The 24,535-nt window shown below is 30.0% G+C and overlaps 1 protein-coding gene across 2 annotated transcripts in view; it reads right to left on the reverse strand.

Annotated features, from left to right (window-relative positions):
* Positions 1–24,535, reverse strand: part of LOC118183646 (far upstream element-binding protein 3-like) — a 53,941-nt gene that overhangs the window by 26,384 nt on the left and 3,022 nt on the right. For both annotated transcript variants that reach the window (XM_085822202.1, XM_085822201.1), the window contains exons 2-9: positions 22,738–22,831; positions 14,642–14,680; positions 12,695–12,725; positions 12,544–12,608; positions 7,594–7,723; positions 3,019–3,184; positions 182–280; positions 36–83 (exon numbers count right to left, since the gene is read on the reverse strand). In XM_085822202.1, coding sequence (XP_085678328.1) covers positions 36–83; positions 182–280; positions 3,019–3,184; positions 7,594–7,723; positions 12,544–12,608; positions 12,695–12,725; positions 14,642–14,680; positions 22,738–22,831 — 672 coding nt within the window. The remainder of the gene's footprint in view (positions 1–35; positions 84–181; positions 281–3,018; positions 3,185–7,593; positions 7,724–12,543; positions 12,609–12,694; positions 12,726–14,641; positions 14,681–22,737; positions 22,832–24,535) is intronic.

A 24,535-nucleotide genomic window follows, 5' to 3' on the forward strand; every position in this document is an offset into this window, starting at 1 on the left:
CGTAATATAATGTTCTAAGAAAATACTAAACTTACATCCATTTCCTTTTGAGCAAGTAAGTCCATAACCATTTGCTTGGCAAACTGAAATTATATAATCAAGAAACATGTCATCTCAACTTTGTCGCACTTTTTAAAAATAAACACATTCTTATTACAAATGAAACTAGTAACTGTTTTACCTCTACTTTTTGTGGATCACCAGATATCCTTAATGGTTTTTCATGTGCTGTTTGTTGTGGACCATCCTGTATTAATACCATTTTAACTCCACCTTTCTCCTAAAAAAAATTTAACATGTTAGTCTTTCATAAAAAATTCATTAATAATTTTTAAAGGATGTTTACACAAGACAACTTAGCTCATTTCAAAGCTTCATTCACATTGACTAAAATTATCAAATGACTAAGCTGTTCAAATAATAGCATGTACTTCAATGAAATAGTAGCTTTTCCAATAAGATGATTCAATTAACCCTTTCTATGACATTACCACACACACCATATCAATTTGGCCCTAATTTTAGGCTAGTTTCTCAGTGAGATACAGGCATTTTAAACAAAAAATTATACTTAAACAGGTTATTTGAATACTTCTTTAAACTTCAGTGTGTATTATTTTTAACCCTTCCTATGTATTATTTTTTTAAAGTCAATTTTCAAAACAAACAAAAAATTTAAACTGTCTTTGGTTTTACATCTTTTTTTCAACATTCATTTGTTTTCTACCATTATAAAATTTTTTAACATTTATTACATAAAATGAATGACATTTTCTTTAAAGAAAATACTGAAATAACAATATAATGAGTAATTTGAACTATGTATATACCAGAATTTTTTTTTTTTTTTGTAAAAAAAGGATACTCATGAGTTTGCAGTTCAGTTTGTAGACTTCTTAGTTACGCTTAATATTTTTTTAAACAATTCCAGCAAAAAATGCATGAATGGGGTTTTAACCATGTATTTACTGGAAAATCTTTTAGTAAAAAAGGCTCAAATTTCACTATTAAGTTGGCAGACTTAGTATGTTTAATTTTTTCCCCATTCAACAATTTTTTTGGTGGGGGTGGGGGTCAAAGAATTCCAGCATAAAATACATAAACAATTTTCCACAGTGATTTATTGCATTTCTCATAAACAGATGAAGTCTTTTGATCAGACTTCTTTGGACACACTTCACATCAAGACAAAATGGAGTCCTTTTATTATTATTATTATATTTTTGCCAGTGTGCATCTGGTAAATTTAGAATCCTTTTAGAATTTTAGAATTAGTTTTAATACTCTGATTTATTTGTACTCTCTGATCTATCAAGAAGATGCTCCCTTACTAAGTCAACAGAAAGTTCCTTCAAATAATTTCATTGTGACAAATGATGTGTTTCACTATTGAATTTATTAGATAATGTAAAAATTACACAATACAAAAATTTTTATACGATACTTCAGTAGCTTCATCTTGATGTATTGGTGAAACTGGCACCTTCTGCAAAATGGGTCTAGTTTTTCATTAATAGTACAATACATAGAAACGCTTTTGAAACTTTTTCACTTTTTAAAAATTAACTATTTTTCATAAAACGCTTCTTAATGTGCTTAACTTATCAAATTTTTTCGCTTGATGACTAATTATGCCATCAATCCCTGCCAGTCAAAGCATTTGCAAGATCTTGCTGCCTCAGTCCACACACAGATTAATAATTTTAAAATGACTGCAGAACATTAGCACATACAGTGAGTAAAATTTGACCCCCACTCACTACTCCTTACAGGAGGAAAAAAAAAAGGAAAAAATGTTTTTAAAGTTTTTGTTCCCAAGAACCTCTTTTACTAGACTACCTAAACAAGATACTGGAAGTAAGAGGTGCAAATTTTGAAAAATTCTTAAAATATTTGCAACACATCAAAGATACCCAGTATGTGGGCTTGCAGATTAAGCAGAAATCTAGGTGTCGAGAAACAGTGCCATTTCGCCATGTTGGCCATCATTGGCTGAACCGCCTAGAGGCCGAATCTGTGGTTTGAAATCACCACCAAAGTCTATGAACCACAGGACTCACATTTAGCCCTCTGGCAACTTCTGTTTGACTTTGTCCTGCCTCTAGTCTCCCAATGGCTTTCTATCGTAGTTCTGCAGGCAAATGATGCCTGGAGATCATTGTTACAAATTGGGTGACTAAGATTTCTGATGTCACTATCACAGTGAAATATGTGGGCTTGCTCTCAAACATGGACTTTTATGCTTCTTATAGATGACGTATTCCGAGTGCAATGCCACTAATTTGCATATTGAAGTTTTACTCAGCTACTCTAACTTGGCAACATATTCAAATTTTAAACGGGTTGGCTTATTTTTGAGGGAGTTATCACTATTTTTGTGATTCTTCCTTACTTTATGATAACCAATGTATTACATTACCTTCACTGAGAATCAATTCTGTCTCCCCCAATCCTTTGCAATTCCTTCTTGGTCTTAAAACTTCACCCATGTTTTCTAATTGCAAATTCAAAAACTGCAACTACAATTTACCTGTAGCAACATTAATACCTTTGTTTTCGAAAAATAAGCAAACAATACTTGAAATCTACACTATTGTTTTCTGCATGCAGTTTACAAGATGCTTTTATGCATTTTTTTCATATGGCTGCTAAGTTGGCTTTATTTTTGATTTTATGCAAATACAATTGCTTACAAGAGTATGTAATGAATTTTAAACTTGCTAAACATGTATGTTATGCTTGCTTTTAATTTTGAAGACATGCTACATACAAACCACAGTTATGAACCAAGTTCACATTGAAATACGTAAAATTATTAAAAAACATATCGTAACTTTTCATACAAATTAGATTACATTATAACCAAATTCTTATTTTTAGATTCTTCCTAAAATCACAATACATTAAAGATAGGTTGACTGCACAAACTTTTTTTCCTTCTTTAAATTTTCAATATGAAACATCTATATTCATAAAAATTACAACACTACTAAAAAAACTTCTAATTTATCTGAATACCTGAAGATTCCTAATATTTTCTCCTCCTTTTCCTATTAAAAGTCCAACTTTTGGTCCTGGTATCATCATTTCTGAAACATACTGACCATCAGGGATGTGGCCAGGTTCTGGAGGAAATGGACTATTTGCTTTGCTTATGATTTGGTTAATCATATCTTTTACAGCCCTGCATATAGTAATAGATGCATATTAGTATAAAAAAATGAAATAAAAAATTTAAACAACTAAACTGCCTGTGTGCTTATAACAAATTTTTTCAAAGTGTTTAAATTTAATTTCTTAACATTAGGAAATAAAAATTGTGCAATTATTTTTAGAATTAAATATAAAAATTTATCCTACTTACCTTTAATACCTACCTTATATTTTTAGATACCTGAAAATTTATATGATTAATAGAATAAAACTCGCATGTGGCTGCCATAAAATGAAGCTGTTGTTAAAATAGTTATTTAACACAAGATCCCATTTACAATGCAGACAATTCCACAATTAAGCTGAATAAAGAAAACAGCAAAGAACATTAAGCTGCCATCATCCCCCCCCAAAAAAATAGTCTAAAATATTATTTCCCCAGTATTCTTATATTAACTGTCTAAACTGAAAAAAAGTCCATTAAATTTACACATGAGCATTAAAAACATTTATATGCATTGTATTTAACCAAATCTACTACATATTTTGAATTAAAGCATACGTACATTTATAGCACTCAAACTGTAAGGTTATGTATTTTTAAACTAATAATCATATCATTCATACAAGCTGTTATTTTAATATGGTTAAATTTTATGTTGCCAAATTTATGCACATATTACAACACATACATACATAAAAATATCAATAACTTTCAAATGCAGCCACAATTTCTTGTAACATGTCACAACAGGAGAATGAAATATCATTCAAAAATTTAAAGTTATAAAGCTATCAAAAGAATTTTCAAAGAGAAAAAGTCAATCAAAGGATAACAGCCAACACGAAGCCAATCACAGGATTAGATAATAACCGAAGAGTTTGGGGCAAAATGTCTATGAATGTATGACCAAAAACCCAATTCTACAAATACAGAGGTATTTCTGCAAAATTTTATAGAGCATTTACTACTAATGCGATCTGAAAAAAATTCTCAAAAGTATATAAAATACCAAATAAATTAAGAAAAATGAGTGGAAATTCATCCACAATGAGATGGAATTGGCAGCGAATAAATCAGATATTGGCAGCGATAAATCAGATAAAAACACATAATAAGCTAACCACTATTCCTAAAGACACATATATCAATCAGCTTACCAAACCCTGCAAGTTTAGTTCCAATCATCAAATGCAATGCACGATTTTTACAAGCTGAAGAACAAAGGGAAAAAGAGGAATCGCATGAAACATTAATAAAAATCATTTCCCCTTACATATAACCACCCCAAATACATATATATCTGCATGTATGAAATACACACACATACAAATATATATAAATTCTAATATTTTATCGTTTGAAATATTTATGTGTATTAAAGTATCTTATTGCTCTTACGCCAAGAAATAAGGTACCAAATACTACATAAATGAATAAAAACAGCAACACAGGCAGTATCATCTTTTATATATATGGAGTGTCTCAAAACAAAATGCAATATATATAGTATGCAAAAATATTTAGATATTTTTTAATTTATTTTTAGTTTTTTTTAAATTAATCATAAAAAATTTTAGTAAAGATAATTACTATTGTTAAATTTACCATCAACACATGCAAAAGACTACATTTGTTAAAAGTCATTTAAATTTCTGTGTTTTTCTTTTTTAATTTTTATTATAATTGAAAAATATCTGAAATGCGGCTCAAAATTTTAGCTTCACAGCTTATTTCATATGCAAAATATAAAATTGTCTCACTCATATTTGAAATTTATTATTTACAATATAAACATTACTGAATAATATTAAAAATATGAAAAGTAATATTTATTAAACCATCGCCTGTATGTTTTATGGTAAAAAGAACCCTTAATTACAGATAAAAATTCGTATAGAACTACTAATGTGAATCCAACAGATATATAAGTTTCAAATCATTAAAAATATTTTTAGAATGAAAATATTTTACTTTTATGAAAATATGTTTCTTACAGTGTGGCCTTACCTGCCAAGCTTTCCTCCAAAAGCCACACCAAGCTCCTTCTTTTATTATCACCCTGTTAATACATTTTAATCCCTGTCAAATGAGATATTTAAGAAAAAGAAAACAGCTTCACAACATAACGACTTTTTCTGATGCTTTTATCAACAGCATTGCATCAAGAAAAAAGCGATAATGCTACTCATAATTTAAAATAAAATATGCTGACTAATGTGGGAAATATTAATATATTTCAGTTATTTCTATAATCATAAAAGTTTCAGAAGCACTTTAAATAAATGAATAACTTTCATACAATGCCAGTAAATAATACAGAAATAAACTTGTAAAACTGATGAAAATCTGATATGCTATATAATGCGCACTAAAAAAAATCACATGTCCTAACAAGAATTATGGATTTTTTGAAAGACAGTGGATACATTGAGCATAATACAGTGAAAGATAATTTATCACACTGCTGTAAATCCAAAGTATATTATTTATATTAGTCAAAAATGAAATTTACATCAAATTATTTCCAAATAATGGGAATGAATATAATTGAAAGGATTTATATTACAAAAATATGAAGGATATGCAAAGTGATATATATGCAACTAATATTTAAGTCATACTGCAGTATCTTCCATTACAGAAATTTTTTCCTTCATGTTACAAAATTAAAAGCAAACAAGTCACAGATCTAAGAAAGTTTGTTTTCAAATGTCTCAATACAAGTGAAATTATAAAAGCTAAACAATTTATATCAATGTTTTAATATACGAAATTCATTATTTATAAATTCCAATACTTTAATCCAAATAGTTTATATAAAGGTTTTACTATATGAAACTCAAGTTTACAGAAATTTCACTATTTATTTTGATTATTATTTAACTACTATTTAATTTATAAATACACTCTTTACAATTATTAAAGAATGCACATTAAAATTGGATTATGCAGAAACTACTAACATATACATATTTATTAGAACAAATTCAAGTTAAACGGTTTGAAAAAGCAATTTAAATTTTCAATATTTAATATCAAATTGAATATGTTATTTAGAAATTTTAGTTACAACGCAACTAAATATACATAAATGGTTAATGATAAAATTTAAAGCTCAACAGATATGACAGAAATTCACGTTAAATCGTTTCAAAAAGCAATTTTTAAATGAAAAAATTTCATTATTTAATACAAAAGTCGATATGCAAGAGAAAAACAGAGTACAACCCACTACAACACATAAATCTTTAAAGATAAAAGTTAAAGCTCACAAAGTTTTTTTCAGGAAGGAAGCAGTATCTCGGCATGAGTTCGATTAAGGAACTACTTCATAGATGAACTGCATATCAAAATCTCAATCATTGTGACTAAGTTGCTAGAACAGCCAAAAGTACCTTTTAAATAAAATTTTAATAAGTTTATGTATAAAGTACATATCGGACACACTGCACTATAACAGTATCACAAATAATTATGACACTCAAAATCCTCTAAAAATTTACGAGACTATACTTAAAATAAATGTGCTACTTCTCAAAATATCACAATAATATGAATGTTTCATGACAGATTCGAATATATTTTGTATCATGTATGAAAAATACAAATCAAAAGCCGAAATATATATCAGAATCAAAGTGTCAATAATTGAAAAAAAAAACAGTCTATAAATCATACACGTTAATATATTATTTGGATAGTAATATGAAGCTATGCAATATATATATATGAATAAATCATCCAGTTCAAAGAGTATATTTAAGAATATGACAGTATATTTTTTTTACGACGGAAAACCTGGTGATGAGAATGCTGTTACAACATACTGTTCCAGAGTCCCCATGCCATCGTGACACTATTTAACTGCCAGACAAGATGGGATCAAGTAATGGTGAAGTGTCCTTCGGATAGAAATAAAAAAAGGTGTAAAAAATATTTTGGGGAGCTAAGTATACACAGGATCTTTTAAAAAGAGTTCTCAAATATTCAGATGGCGCAATATTAAAAATATTCAAATAGTTATGCGTTTTATCAAATATTTAATAAAAATATACATAAATATATGATATTTATCATTTAACATGTATACATGTGTGTAAATTATAAATATCAAATATTTATGTTACATTTCTCTAAATCAAAAATCCATCTTCAGAATAATCATTCACACATCAATAAAACTGCATCCATTCACACAAAAAATAACCCTCATCATATAACTGAAATGCTTAAACTATGAAATCCAATCTTAAAACAGAAACACCATAAATATGGCAGGTGTAACTAGACAATATTGCCACTGAATTGCAAAGTTAATGAAAATAAAATTACAGACAACAAACAAGCAAAAAAATAAATAAAAAATAAAAACACTTCTGGTATTTGGAATAAAAATCAAAATCAAGCTTGTTAAAAAAAATTAAAACAACACTCACTGCACTGATTCCCGACTTCCAGTCAGTGTGCAAGGCCTTTCTGAAGATCCGCCACTGTCGGAAGCAAGCTGGATTTTACACCCTGTTTCTGTCTGTAATCGAATAATCTGCTCCCCACCACGTCCAATAACTGTAATGTATTAAACAAGAATTAAATCTTAATAAATCTAAAATCAGTTGTAAATTTTAATCACTCATTCAAATTTATAGCAAAACACCGTTAATTATGAAAACTTCCATTTTTTCCTAGAGCATCATCTACAATAGGTGGGCATTAACTGTCACATGAATTTGGAGGAAAATCTCCTTTAGGTCACAAACACTGCTAACCTAGAATATTAATTTTTTTAAAGAAAACAGGAGAATTTTCTCAACGATAAAAAGTTTTTCAAATAATAAAATTTTTGAAGAATTTTTTAATAATGAATTAACTTTCAATCTTATCTAATTAACATCTGGAAGTTCAGTTACTATTTCTTACATGCAAAAATACTTATATGTAAAAAAACAATTTTATTACCTGTACCTTCTAATAATAGAAAAATACTATAATCAGTTTCCCTAATCGTTTAATACAATTTTAACCAGATCATCAATCATTGAATGCAAAACACGAGTCAATGGCAAAATGGGGCTTACAAAAATCAACATGTCTGTTAAGGTTCAAAGACGAAGACATAAATATTCAATTTTCAGAGGATAAACTTACAATAAACAGAAAAATGTCCCTTGTCAAACGATTTTTTATTGTGGGACAGCTTTCACCTAATATTTTTAAAAAAATTTAGAATTGACAATTAAATTGCTCACAGGTGCAGAAATTACTTGCTCCTATTTTTAACAGTGGAATAATAACTAAATCTCCATTACCTTAAGGTAATTATAACTTTACAAAGCTATTACAAAGCAATTTATCTTAATTCTAGAAGCATTTACTTTTTACTTAAAAAACGTAAGAAGTGGGTTCTATTGGTCGAGAATTCTAGATAAAAATTTCTCTAAAGATAACCAGCGTGTACATACATATTTCGGTATTATGCAGCTGTTGGAATTGCTTCAATTTTCACTTCCTTTTAGCAAACTTTCCAAAATAATAATAAATACCAATGTGCTTATCTACACTTATTGGCAAAGGAGCTGCCCTTTTCCAGGTGCTAAATTTAACAGGTGACAGGTGCATTTCATAATTTGCAAATACGAATTTTCTTTCAAGATTCTTGCAACATCAAGTCTTTAAACCAACAATTCCTGATGAATTGTCAACACTAAATGTTAAGCGATTATCATGAAGACTTAAAACAAATTTTAATTAACTCTGCTATATATTAAACCCTCTCAAATCTCCTTAAGTGGAGGCAGAAAGTAAACTACACTCTATTTCTGAAGACTACATAAAAAAAAAAAAAAAAAAAAAAAAAAAAAAAAAGCTTCCAGATTTTACATTACACACAAAGCTGCATTTTTCAACATTCTGTGTGTTACCTTTATTTATTAAATATTATGTTCTTTGCAGTTAAACCATATAATATTCAAATCAAGAGCAAGATCGCGAAACAATATTAAAATGAGCATATCTTTAGAATTCAAAACACACTATCTAACGCACTGGAGATAAAAATTTTTTTTTGCACAGTGTTGCCATTGTTCACTTTGATATCGAGTTCCGTTTTATCAAAATGCAAGAAACATACATACATTCTTTAATATAACACAGGGTGATAACATTTTGTGGTAACAATCTGAAAAGTGAAACAATGCTTGTAGTGAATCAACGCGAAATGCCAAAACGAAATTAATAGCCCTTCTGGGCTAATGCCCTATAGGATCAAAAACATCTGGATACAGTTTCACATCAGAATTATAGCTTCCATCCCTAGAAAAGCAGAATAGAACTGCTTTAACCTTTTCCCGGGGGCTGGGACATACGAGTCCCGAAGTAAGTATACAACAACTGGGGGCTTGGAACAGTTTGTCATTGGTGGCAGGGGTAGGAATTCTAGCGCTGAGGCTTGATGACTATTTCATGACACCCTGTAGAGTGCGTTCTTTTGTGGGATTCCACTAATGGATTGGGGAAAATTGTCCGTGTTTTGAATTCACACTTGTTGGCAAATTTGGTATCTTCTAGGAAATATTTTGTTGAAAATAAAAAGGATAATTTGTTACTTCGATTCACACGCGTTTGCGTTTTCAGATTTTTTCCTGTGCAAATACGGCTTGGAGGTCAAATATCAAAGAAATTTTATTTTTGGAAGTTCGATTGCCAAAATTCTTCGGAAATTATTTTAAAGGCTTGAATGTAGTTAAAAATGCATAATTTTTTCAGTTATTTCTGATTAAATTCCTTTTTAATTTGGTTTCAATTCAAATTTGAAATTGTTTCATTCTTTTCATATGTGTTTTTACCACTTTATTCCATTTTTTAATGTTCATGTTAAGGCAATGTAAATAAATATAAATGTTTCGGGTAATGAAAATTATTCTAATTATATCTAATTATATTATTTCTAAATGACACATTCCATGTATGTCATTTAGAAATAATATTAAAATTAATTTCCACCAACTCCAATACATGTGAAATTTTGGTTTGGTATGTTCTAAATGAAAACTAGCAGCAGAGCGGATAATATTTCTTTATCTCTGATAATTTAACCTGGATTCAAATTCCGATGAATGGATTGACTGCATGAACTTTTCTTGTTCTCTCACATATAATTAGGGTATATCAGATAATATTTTTCTAAAGCTACAGCATGATCCTATGCATTCAGTGGCAGGTTGTTGTCCAGTACAGAAGTAGAGAACAGTCAATTTGCATTAATAACTTTCTGATCCTTTGTTTCCACAGAAAATTTTTAATTTTTTTCACTTTATAATTCACGTTGTCCTTGTCTATGCACATGTTGAAGAACCGCCGTTCCACCATGTGAAATCAAAAAATCGCAATGACAAACAGTTCACATTGCAAGATTCCATTTCCTTGACAAAATGATAAAAAGTTATATGTGTATAATTTTTGAAAAGTACATGAGTATTTTTCCGCAGACATAACTAAAAGACCACAGTTTCTTAAAACTATTTCTGGCAAGACAAACGAGATAAACAACCTTGATCTTGCTTTGTGCTCATTGGCTAAGATATATGAGATGATTCGCAATGTTGCTCAATTTTCACTGGAGAACTGGAACACAACGTTTTCAGACACGCACAGGTAAAAAAGAAATGCACCATATCTCACTAATGAAGAACATTATTCTAGATGGAAACATTTTAGGACATGCATTTAGTTTGAAATCTTTCCTCCATAACAAATTACCTAAAAAAGGGCACAAGATTCAAAAATTATTTCTTTTTTCCAAATATTTTTTTCTGTAATGACAAATGGTTAAAATTTTTTTGTGTTAAAATTATTGTCCCAACTTTCTGCAATGCTTGAAGAGAAAAATAAAAGAGTAATTTTTCAGTCAGTTATATAGCAGTGAAGAAGAAACCTGTTGTGAAACAAAAAAACATGTGAATAGTAGTGATGAGGTGACAGTCGAGATTTTTCAGGATAATTATGAACAAAATTACACATTCAGATTCAAATACTAATAAATGCAGTGGTAATAAATGTGGTACAGATACACTACTGATCATATTTTATAAGAATTGGCTATTTAGAAAGCAAGAAATGTCGATACCAAAAGAAGCACAATTCAGTTTAATGAAGGGAATGAATTCAGCTGTTGGCAATGATTTTCCTTTCTTTCAACAATCTATAATATTATTTTCAAATACTTACTTTACCTTGTTAAGTACACAAGAACTCGCCCAAATACAGTTGATGTTAATGACAGAGCTGTTGCAAGCTGCGTAAGTGAATGATTTATTGCAATGCTCCTACTGTTTGCCAGGTGTGTATGTGATTATGGCAGAGCCTTGATAGCTATCTGCATAAAGGGTAAGATGTCTTTATGGAAGACTTTCTACAGGAAACTGGCTCATATATACATTATATATGGGGTTAACAACGAAAATACCCATAGCCAGCCCGTTCGCAGGATTCAAACTGAAATAATAGTGTTCAGCGATTTCACCGCTTGGTCGCTGGTATACCCACTGTTTGCCAGAACATACGAGGTTATGATCAAAAACATTGTGCAATGTGTCCTATGTTCACCACTGCTGCATTTATAAAAATGTTTTTGTTGTAACTGTTCTTGGAGCGTTAAATATTGAAACATTTTTAGTATATGTTTAAATAAGAAAATTGGTCTAAAGGCATTGTGTGCTTTTGTTTACAGCTTTACATTCAAATAAATATCCAGCCGTTTGAATCACAGAAGAAAATTTTACACAATTCCAAAGGTAAGGGGAAAGGCAATTTAAAAATTAGTTGCAGAATTCAAATCATGTTGTTCTATAAAAAACATATGAGATAACTTGGAAAAATTATAATCAGTTTTGATGGATGGTGGACTTTATGTTCAAGTACTCTAGTGAACTACCACTTTCTCCCATTTACTTGTCTGTAGATTTCAATACTGCCATTCAAAATTATAGAACCTCAAGACACAAACAGAAAATTTTGCAAAATGTGCATCAAGCCACAAGAAAATGAGACAAACAAGAAAGAACTTCATAAAAATCATCTTGAAAAATATTCTTTTAAAGTTCTGTCTTCTAAAGTTAATTAATCAGATGATAATCATATATTAATTACTGAAAATTTTTGAAATATTTACAGAGGGCTGTTTTTTTTTTAATTTTAGCATTTAATCCACACTAATTTATTATTAGCACAGATAATTAAGTTTATTACTCTACACTAATTCATTATTAACACAGATAATTAAAGAAATTAGTGTGTCATTTTACTCCATAACAACTACATTTGGATTAAATTTTTAAAAGAGATTATTTTAAGGAAAACATCCCATATTATGCGATTAATATCAAACTTACTTAATCCAACCATTTTATCTGGGACATGATATTCTTCCACAACAAAATCTGCTGCAGCACCATTCCTAAACAGAGAATTTTTTTAAGTTTCACATATGCTTTACAATGTGTATATAAGTAATGATACATATCTTGAAGTAACTAAACAAACCTTTGCTGCATTCCCTGAACTTGTCCAAATGCTGAAATAATCAAATAAAACATTTTAATACAGTTCAAATAAAAATACAGTAAGTTCCTACATTAATAAAACTTAATGAGACATATAAAAATTAATCTAACATAAGGTGTTCATAAGACCAAATGGAACTTCAATGCTTTGATTATACGGTCTCAACTGCCAACTTAAAAAGTGAAAGACAACACTATTTTCAAAGATGGTTATGTTCCAAGAATTATATAAAGCAGCAACCAATAACAGAATAAAAAGTGTACTAAAATGTTTATAATACAACATTTTTTTTTCTTCTCCTCCCCAACATGTACTATCTGTTTTAGCTCAAACTGCTGCTTTTGCATATAAATAGCTCTTTTTAGCTTAAAAAAAATCGGATAACTGGGCAAACTGTGGCACTGACACATAATTCAAACATTTATAAAATACAACTGCATGGAATGTGAATGTTTGAATTCTCTACTGCTAGGCAGAACGCCATATTTCTGAAGAAATGCAGTGTTCTTTTTGATCAGCTAGCAAACTCCACAGCCTCATTTTGACTCCTTATAAGTGAAAAAAGAAAGAAAAAAAAATGCAAACTCATCAAACATTAATCAGAACAAGCACTAACTAAAAAAAAAGACAATTCGAAATTCACATTCAAGTGCGTCATACACACTACACTACTGGTTGCCAAAGAAATATTTTCCCATAATGTTATGAATCTTGACAGTAAATTTAACAGATCTGATGAATTATTTCCAGGGTCGGGTAAATACTCAAGTATCAAAATTTTGTAATTTTTAAACCAAAAACTGAATTACACAGAAGCAAAAAAACCACACAATATTTTCTAGATATTTTACATTACTTTTATTACTAATACTTAGTCCAAACTGCTTTTGCTTTAATATGCAGACAATTGTTTTTAACAATTAAAAAAAATACTAGAAATTAGCACACAAGCTTTCAAAGAAAAACATCAAACTTTAACAGCTGATGTTCAGATAAAATGAGCTAAATTCACAATATTTTCTAGATATTTTACATTACTTTTATTACTTAGTCCAAACTGCTTTTGCTTTAATATGCCGACAATTTTTTTTAACAATTTAAAAAAAAAAATACTAGAAATTAGCACACAAGCTTTCAGAGAAACAACAAACAAGAACAGCTGATGTTCTGATAAAATGAGCTAAATTCACAAATAGGTCACATCTCAGAACTACAAAATGTTAAAATTTCCTTCCATCGAATTTTAAAAGTTAAAAGAAGTGTTGGTCTAACATGAAATGTAAATATAGCAACAAATTGGAAATGACACAGCTGCCAATTCTGAAATATGAAAAAGTGATTTTCCAGAAAATTTTCATGATACCCAGTGATGCAATTTCAAAAGAAGTCAGATGTACTTCGTAATATGTAATGCTTCAGGCTAATGAATTATTTATATTGATGTAAAATATATATTAATATTTAACTATTTTAATAAAATACTTCAAATATTATAACTTTTTAAATACCTCAATTAAGAAACAAACATTGTCCAAGTGCTAAGTTATCAATGTTTCTTACTTTTTTAATTTTTCTCAATGGCTTGCTCTTGTATGAGACAGATTTTAAAGATTGGCAAAAAATGTAGAAAATAAAAACCATTATTGTTAATTAAAGATAAAACAAAAATTTTACTTTAATACTTTTCTTAAAAAAAGAAAGAAACGAAAATCTGATTTTACTGGATGCAACAGTATCCAATATTCTTTAACTAAAGTAAATATATGGGAACAGTAACATTTCCAAGCAACAAATGTATTTAAAAATTAAAATGTATGTTCTTAGGGTAAATAACTGTAATACAATATTAAAAATGACGTCAAAATCATTTTAAATATTTTTACCATTTCAAATAAGAGAAATTATATATTTTAATAGGCAACTTACGATCACTTGCAGCCATTTTCTTTATATCTGGAGTTCCGTCTAAAAAAAAAAAAAAAAAAAAATCTAATAAACATTCTTTCCCTATGACAGTCGTAACTTACATTGAAAATATGAGATTTTTCTCAAAGTAAAAAATACATTTAAAAAAATTCAATCTAAAAAATTTGGATTATACTCTAACACCTGAATTTATTATTAAAATTTCACAAAGTTGAAAAGCATTTTTTAAAAATTTCAAATATAAATGTAATTTAACCTTTATGCAAATCTGAGTTCCAAGAGCTAAAAAATTTTCAGATAGGCCTACTAGTTGAGTTGGTCCCCCAGCAAGATTATAAAAGCTTTGGAATGTACTATTGAAAATAGTAAAACCTAATTTTAAAAAAGTCCTGTTGTAATGTACATTTGTTAAAATTTAATCTAATGTGCAAATCTGCATACTTATTAGATCAAGAAATGAATAAGATATTAAGCATTTATTTCATAAAATGACTTGTACACAAAGTAAAAAATATTTTTTCAAGTAGAAATACTTTTTGCTTTACCATGACCATGTATTCTAGATTTATGTAAACATCCAGTTTGGATAACAAGTGCGCATATCTATCAGTGATGTAGGGGTGTGTGCAGTATCCCGGTTAGATTTAAATGGTTCTTCCACTTCACACTCTATCTTTCAAGTGCTGCGCAACAGAAAATTTTTGTATGAGCTTTATATGTTTTAAGCTGATGTACCGCGAAATTTTATAATTATAGAATTAAATTAAAATAAATAAAAACATCAGATCCTGACATTTCAACGAAAAACCATTAAAAGAACTGTAATGGTAAACTATTTGTCTTAATACAATTCATCAGTTTATAAATATTAATAGATAACAATTAAATTAATAATTTAGATAGTGCATCTTAGTTAATTTTTAATATTTTCAAACACTGAATAAAAAAACTTTTATCTGTTAAATATTATTTAATAAATTACATTTATTAATATAATCAAATGATCAATAAATAAAATACAGCAATTTAATGAGAAAAGGTTGCATAAAAATTATTTTAGTTTTAATTAGATATGCCATACCTTTTTCCCCCCTTTACGTTTTTCGCTGGGTAACTGGGATGGTCAGGCTTCGAATTGTGATTTTTCATCACAAACTTTAACCACGTTATACACTAATTTCTTAAAATCGCTGCGGAAAGGTTTATTTCTAGATCTTTCTGGAACACTAGAACTCATCACAAAAATGAAGATTTGAAAGTAAAAGAAGGTCAGTAACAGAGATACTGAACGATTGTAAGAAAAAGCACTAAATGACCCCGACCTCCGAGAGGAAAAAATATCCGTGCTTTTCAACTCACACCCTGTGATACTTCTTAAACAATTTGAAGTAACTCCAATGATGGAACACAGCAATAACTTTTATTTTACACTAAAAAAAAATGGTGACATACAAACAAGAGAAGAAATATAAAAACTTATTTAAAAAAAATAACTACATGCTTCCTGCGAGAAAATGCATGCGGCTCTCGAGCCCGCGTTTCAAGATTGCCAGTAACCTCTACATTATTTATTATTCATCTAGTTCAAATGCATGAGATATTAATAACAATATTTAAGCTGTTACAACCGCTACAACATCTGAGAGGGAAAAATACCCACGCTTTTCACACACATCCCTTCAGATAAACTGACTCATCTTGGCTCTCAGCCAAACTGCTCTCGCTAGTGTGGTTAGACAGTAAGATGTGAAATCTGCTCACCTTTACTGATAACACAGCACTATTTAAAATTTCTTAACTGGTATTTACTTGACAATTTTTAAGAATAGACTTGTTTATCTTAACAAACATGTATGTTTATACTAATTCAATAGAAAATAGTTCCTAAGATATTTTTGATGGGAAAAATAAAATGAATTTTATTCTTTACAGTAATTAATTACAAATAATCCTTAACCCCTTCGCGCCGACTGTCACGTATACGTGCCAGCAACGAACACACTTATCTACCGGCCGACATGCAGGCGTGCAAGAGCATTGTTGCGTTTTCTACCGAATGTCACGTATTTGTGCCAGTACCTTGGAATGTTTTTCAAACTATAATTTCTGCCACAAGATAGCACTGTATGCCCATATGGTTTCAGATACATGTACCTTAGACCTTCTACTCGAAATGAGAGAAGCGTGACTCACATACACGTGTTTTTGATTATATAAACAAACGGGGAACTAAATGTTTCTGAATGGCGTGATTTATGACTTATCTTTAAATCGCACTTTATTCGCACGTGGTAGTTGTTTATAGTAGAAGTTTTATATGCGCGAAAGCGTTGAGTATTTCGGTTTACAGTTCAGTTTTTAGAAAATAATTAGATCTTGTTAGACGTGAATTCTTTCTGTTTTTACCGTTTCAATGTTGAAGCGTCGAAAATGTTTAACAGAGCATGAAATAGCAGAAATGATGCAAAATATTTCAGATATTGATTCTGAAAGATTAACTGAAAGACATTTTCCAAAACTTTGTTCAGAAGAGACTGATAAGAAAATGAGACAACGGTGCTTCGTTTGTTCACATTCCCGGAAAAATCCTCCAAAACGGCAAATGAGTTATTACGAGTTCAAGGAATGTAACGTAGGACTGTGTGTAGATCCCCGTTTTAAAATTTTTCATACGAAAAGAGAATATATTTAGTTTTCAGATGTATAATGTTAAAGGCCATAAGATGGTGAGTAATTAAAATAAAATGTGTAAAATATGCATTTAAACAAGAAATAAGGTAATTAAAGTATATATATAAAAATATTTATAAAGCATAAGCCGTTTAAATACTCTATAGAGCATTATTAAACAATGCGTTGATACTTCGGAAATTTCATGGATTTAGGCTTAGTAGCAAAAAAGCTCCCGGCCCTGGAGAGACGCTCGCGGAAGAAACTGCCGGCCTCCGCGATAGCAAAAACAAAGAAATTGTTATTACAAAAGCAAGTGGACATAAAATCGGAAAAACAAATTTACGTGAAAACTCGCAGCCCATTGTACAGCCTGGACAAAGAAATATGTTTGTTGCTTTTTTCTTGAACAAGTCTATTTATTCAACATTTAAGGGATATATTACAAATAGATAAATTTGCACCATTTAAGTTATTTCCTAACAGTTGCCAAAATTCACAACCTTAATTGTAACAAATTTAATGCATCATGTTTAAATGTCACCAAAGTTTTAGGCAGCAACCACATTAACTAGGAAATACCCATTAATAACATCTATACAAAAAAAAAAAAAAAAAAAAAAAAAAAAAAAAAAAAAAAAAAAAACCTATACCTAAAATATGGATCGCCCAATACAAGTTGTTCTTCAAGTTGGAACGAGCATAATTTAATAAAGTTAATTAAGTCATCGAATTTGGGTAAAATATTAAAAAATTATGACAGTAATTTTTTAAGTTTTAAAGATTAAGCAATATGAAAATCATGCAGATTTAAGATCACTTAATTTCTATATTTTCTGCTTAATTTACTATTACAGTTATTAGAATACTTACTTCATTAGAGTAATGAAGATAGTTTTTAACGTCCTTGTACAAAGTAAAGGATGTATCGTAAACGCAAAAAAATTTAGGTTTCATATTTTAACAAAAATATTTTGACCATTCTCAAACCCATTTATACGATGTTTTTTGCATATCTGTACGTATGGATAGAATAAAGGACCCCCCCCCCAAACAGACCGTAAAATGGATTCAAAAGAGTTTTTTCCCCACGACATCTGTACATGCATAACTTGAAAAATGAGTAGCCTCATTGCTATAACATGTAATTGCAGACCTTCCTTTTTGGTTGCAATTGCACACACCGAAAGTTTATATTAATATATAAATACCCTTACCCAGCTCGCTGAGCTCAGTCTTATATGTTGGTAAATTGCACTTCTTTTTTTTTTTTAATTTTAAAAGTGTTTCAATTATATTCAGGTTTTTATGCCTTTAGTTAATCTGCATGCAATAGTTGTAGAAATATCAAGTAGAAGTAGAAGTTGTTTAATAGTACTAAGCCTAACAAAGCTGCCATTAGTTTACATTTGAAACCCTTAGTAGAATAGTTAATTCAGTCAGTTTCTACACTAAATTAAGTGTTTATTTATTTATTTATTTTATTGTTGTTTTGCAGAGTGGGACCAAAAGTAAACTTTCATTTTTGTGCACTGAAAAATCTGTCTTTCTGCCCACAAGCCAAATTGCTTGCTTTTGCAATGAAACTGTTATTCTAACTGTTAAAAGAAAATTTTAACTGTATTTGGTGTTTTATGATTCTCTATACTTTACAATTTTAATGAAGATGTTTCAAGCTTGTATGCTATTTTGCCATGCTGCGAAGTAAGAACTAAATTACTTGAATGATAAAAATATCTCTAATGAAATTTGAAGAAGTTTAAACAAAATGCAGAAAAAATGTGCATAATTTACTAAGCTATACCAAGGAAGTCTTTCAAACGTTTGGACAAATGTTTGAAAAAAAAAACAGATGCATAGGATATAGCAATCAATAAGATTTTTGGAGGAACTACAACATCATGGAAGTTATTAAAAACAAATCTTTCTTATAATGAGGTAACGGCAAAATGTTTGAAAGAAGTGTGGAAAAACATTTGGCCAGATTTATACAAAGACAATGACACTAGATATTCTGTTGATTATGAAAGAAATCGTGGAATTAGCAAAACAAACTGGTTTTAGATGAAGTAAATGTAGAAGATCTCGAAGAAATTTACCAAGAAACAGCTGAAAGGTCTTTTTAATGATGAGCTCAAGGAATTAGCAGAACAAGAACACAAAAAAATTAAAAATAGCGATTCAGAAGAAGAGTAAAAAGAACTTTTAACAGCACTTCTAAAAACCAGTTTAGCTTCCATAATGGAAATTATGGACTTATTTATTTAAAATGACACTTTTACTGTATTAGAAATGTCTTCAGCTTTCATTATACTAACTTTCCCCAGTGACCACTTAAATCAGTTTACAAAAGACTACTACATCAGAACACAGAAAAGGCTAGCATACAAATCTTGCAAGAAATATTTGATATGCACTGTTTTAATAAAACAGATGCCACATTATGTGACTACAGTTAATCTTCATTCGGATGCTATTATTGATTTGATGAAGACCCGCCCATTCTATAAGAAAATAACACAAAATATGGTTGATCTTTGGAATATGGTAACTGGTAGTTTGGCGACATTTTGGAGGCGATAAAGGTTACTACCTAGGACTTTGTTAATAATGTGAGAAGCACTCAGTTCCGATTACGCATTATTTTGTGTGAGGGAAATGAGAGATCATGAGATATGTCATGTGACATTAATGGACGAATTACAGTTGTTTAATCGGAAAAGGGGGGGGAATCTGGAAATTTCGGATTTTGCTATATTCTGTGTTGTGTGAAACGTGACATTAATGGACGAATTACAGTTCTTTAATCGGAAAAGGGGGTTAATTTGGAAAAGCTTGATTGTGTGTTGTGTGAAATAGTGTTGATTAATTTCGGATTGCATGGTGCTATGTAAAGTGAATTCTAAATTTTTAATGCGTTTATCTAATAATAATAAGTTGAGATTGTGTGAAATCAAGGATATTACAAGTTTAAATGGTGGTGCAAGAAATATGGTGAAAATGGACATTTTGTTAAAAGGAGTGTAAGGAAGGGTACGTGATTTGCTGAAAGTAGTTTGAGTATAGGTGAAATTTTATTAATTTCTTATCACTTGGTGAATAGACTTCCAGTTGACTACTGGATTTAGAAATTAGCAGTAGTACTGCAGCGACATAATGAAGATTCTGAAGAAGATTAGGTAAGTTAGTATTTTTAATCATTTGAGGATATTATTTTTATGCATTGTTCTAAATGCAAGGAGTAAATAAATTAAAATGGTATTATTTGAAAATTGTTATTAGCAATGATTTAGTTTAAAGTAATTAGGATTGTAATCTAATTTTTATTAATTTAATGTATGTGCTTATTTATATTAAGTAGTGTTTTTTAATTTAATTATATTTTAATTTAATGATCGTGATTTTGTGAGTTATATATTTGTAGTATTTTGGAATATGTTTGAGTAGTATACGTTGAGTATTTTCATGCATTTTCGTGAAATTTTTCTAATTCATGACAAAAAAGCAGTGTACATGGATATAGTGAAGAGTGTGCGCAATGCCATTTTTGTGCAATTCTGGGATGTTTTTTTAAGTAAAAATAAGTCGACATGTACATGGTTTAGTGATATTTTAATTAAATAATAGTTATTTTGTGAATTTTATGTTTGTAGGAATTTGGTATACGTTTTAGTTGAAGTAAACGTGCATGGAAATAATTTAAATATTTGACACTAAGTATTTGTAATGTTTGCGGTATGAATTCGTTGGTGACGTTTATATTATAATAGATAATTTAGAGGTAAAAGTTTTTAGATATTTTATTTATTTTATACGTGGAAATGTTCATATTTGGAAAGGGTATATACTTTTTCGCGATAAGGTAATTTCATATACGTTCTTTTTAACCGGGTTTAAAGATTCAGAAAATTGTCATGCATTTTCGTGAAATTTTTTTAATTTATGAGAAAAAAAGCAGTGTACATGGATATAGTGAAGAGTGTGCGCAATGCCATTTTTGTGCAATTCTGGGATGTTTTTTCAAGTAAAATTAAGTCGACGTGTACATGGTTTATGTGTATGTGTTATTGTGAAAAACGAGCAAGGAGTTTGAGATTGTGCACTTTTTCCCAATTTTGCAGTGAATATTTGTCATGATTAAGCAGTTTTGTTAGATAAAATTTCCAGTATAAGTGTAATTTGGCTAGTAGATTGTTGGAAAAAGTGTTCAGTGCGGAGGGGAAAAAAAAATAGAGGGTTGCTGTAGCAGAGTTGGTCGCCAAATTTTTGCCAAAAAATCGTTAAGTTACCATAATCCAAAGATCAACCCAAAATATTTTACTTTCTGTGACCACCAACCGGTTAAATCAATAAATAATAAAAGAAATTCTTTACACTGAAGTAGTCACCAAATATCAAAGTAGATTACAAAAATTAACAAATGACAAAGGAATTTTATCAAACAGCTTGGTCTTCGTTTTAATCAACCATTTAAAATTAGGCAATAAAGGAAAACTTAGTTTGGGGTTTACTTTAAATCACAGATTAACAGCTGGAAAACACACAACCTCCTTCTTCAGGGGAGGGAGGATTCTCCCCCTTTCTTTGCTCTTGGGGAAGTGGAATCCAGGACATCTAAGGTTGTCTTTCCCCTCCCAATTTTTATTTTACATTGGCTTTTTCAACAAGAGATGCAGTTTAGCACAGATTTTGAATATCTATTGATTTTAAGTACAGCCAGAGATAGCTCTTTTTTCAGGAGGATTAAAAAAAACTTTGAAAATATACAAGGTTGCTTTTTTGCCCCCAATTCTTAATTTTACACTGGCATGTTCACTCATGTGTTAAGATTAGGGGTTCAGCAATGATCCAATTACTTTCAGAAATGTTATCAACAGTTCATGTAATGAAGTTTTGCATTAAAGACATTGTATGTATATGCTTTTGGTTGTATTTATATTAAATCAGTTAAATCCATTGCTATTTTGAATATGCTGTAAATCGGGACGGGGGGAGAACGATCGGAAATCCAGTCTCCCGCCTAAATCGTATGTGTGCTAACAACTCTGCAATAGTTGCCATGATAGTTGCTTTTTCAGTTTTATGAAAATTATATCCACAAATTGAACTTAAGTTGCTACTGTTAAGCATCCTAGTTTGAAATATTGTTTACATATAGATCGATAAAGTATTCAAAATATTAAGAGCAAAAATTTCATATTTTATGCATTTCCTACATAAATTTCTTTTAAACTTATGCAATAATATACATATCTAAGTTTTATTTTGCAATTAGGTGAAAAAGGATTTATGCATACTTCATCATTTAGATAAAATCAAGAACAAAATTACAATAAACACTGCATGATAGTGTTCACCTTTATTAACAAAAGTAATTTTAATTTGATGGAGTTAACCAAAAAGTAACATGATTTAATAATGCTTACCTGTCATACCATTCATACTATCTTCTAACGGTCTTTTTGTGCCACTAGTTATACTATTACTTTCACTTCCTGTTGAATGGATTTTGGCAGCAAGCTATCAAAAATTTAAAATGATAAATAACTGCTATGAATATTAATTAATAAACAATATTCAGTTAGTATATATTTTAGGGTACCCCTTGGATTATTGCCAAGTTGTTTCATTTATGGTAACCTGAGTATTTTACGTTGAATGCTACGGAAACCCTATCATAACGTGATTGGCTGTAATGCATCATTGCAGTGATTTTGATTTCACAGGGCTTATTTCTGCGTTGGAAATACGTTACTTATTTTGTGGTGCACGCCATAAAATAGCTGCATGGGATATGATTAACTTGAAGTTTCTGTATGATTTGGACTGCATGAGGGAAAAAAAAGCAACTGGTGCATAAATGAAGATTTAAATGCTTTGTTCACTTCTCGGTTAATTACTCAGTACGATTTAAGGATTTGAAAACTAGAGCTTATATTAATACTGTGGAAGGTATATGGAACGTAATAAAAAAGGATTTTCGATAGAAAAGCCACCGATTGTCCGGCAGCATTGGGGTTATTCTTTACATTTGTGAATTTATGTGGTGATGGCAGTATACCGATTCTAGTTTAAGTAATCTTAAATAGTTTCTGGACGCGGTTAACTCTTTCGCATCGAGAGAGGGCAAAATCTCAATTCCCCAAACATCGAAAACGCCCGTATCTAAGAATTTCTCCTGGAATGCTCTTCCTTCCCCCATGACAAGTTGAATACTACAGTGCTAACAATAGCCTTACTTAAGTACAGCGAGAACTTTCTTCGATGCTTTAACACTGTGTGAAGTTTCCCCTTGGGACATAATTGCAACTTTGGGCATCAAAAGCTAAACACTGACAGTAAACAAAGGAAAGGAAAGAACAAAGAAACAAGGAAGCTACTTTTAGTAACTTCAAAAGAATGATTGACATGCGATTTAACATCACCTGAAAGCAATGAGTAATGCAGTAACATGATGGGGAGAAAGCACTGGGTAGGAAATTATTCAGGCGTTTCAGGCATCCAGCCGATGTCTGAATGCTCAGGCGTTTGGGGCGACTTCGACGCGAAAGAGTTAAGGAATTCTGTGTGTCACACATAACGAAGAAACAGAACTTTTTAAGGAAGCACTACCGCAGAGAACTCGGTAAATGTAAACATCGCCAACTTTGGCAATAATAGTTCAAACCTGGTAACCCAGCAGATTTATCCTATTAGCTTGTTTGAAGTTTGCAACCATTCCTCTTGCATTCATTTTGTGGAATTATCACTGATGTTGTTCGCATTCGTAGATTTAGGTACTTTTCCGTTTTGCCGGCGCAAGTGATAAAGTCGCTAATAATGGTACAACCGATGGCAAACAGAATATTCTCGCTGGTAACCTTTTACGCCTCATTTTCAAAACAAGTCGCAGCTTTTTCTTATTAGATTGATTGTTTCTTTCAATACTGACATACAATTACATAGAATTTTTATCAGATAGTTCAGTTTTATGTCCAAGACCATTTTCGGTAATTAAGTCAATTAGGATGCAATCACAGCGCTTACCCGAAAATATAGAAAAGGTAAAGGGTTAAATTCATCAATTCTAATGAGAATGCATTAGCGAAGTAAAGCACTGCAGTTTTACATAATTTCTGAGTAAGCTATTCGTACGAATTGAAATATTTCCTGCATTTAAACTTGTGTTCCAAATTAAGATTTAACTTGAAATTAATGTAGATAATTACTGAGAGCATTAGATTT

The sequence above is a fragment of the Stegodyphus dumicola genome, chromosome 8 (assembly GCF_044657685.1).
Source record: "Stegodyphus dumicola isolate Sdum_Otavi_A_Nest chromosome 8, ASM4465768v1".
In the NCBI taxonomy this organism is placed as follows: domain Eukaryota; kingdom Metazoa; phylum Arthropoda; class Arachnida; order Araneae; family Eresidae; genus Stegodyphus; species Stegodyphus dumicola.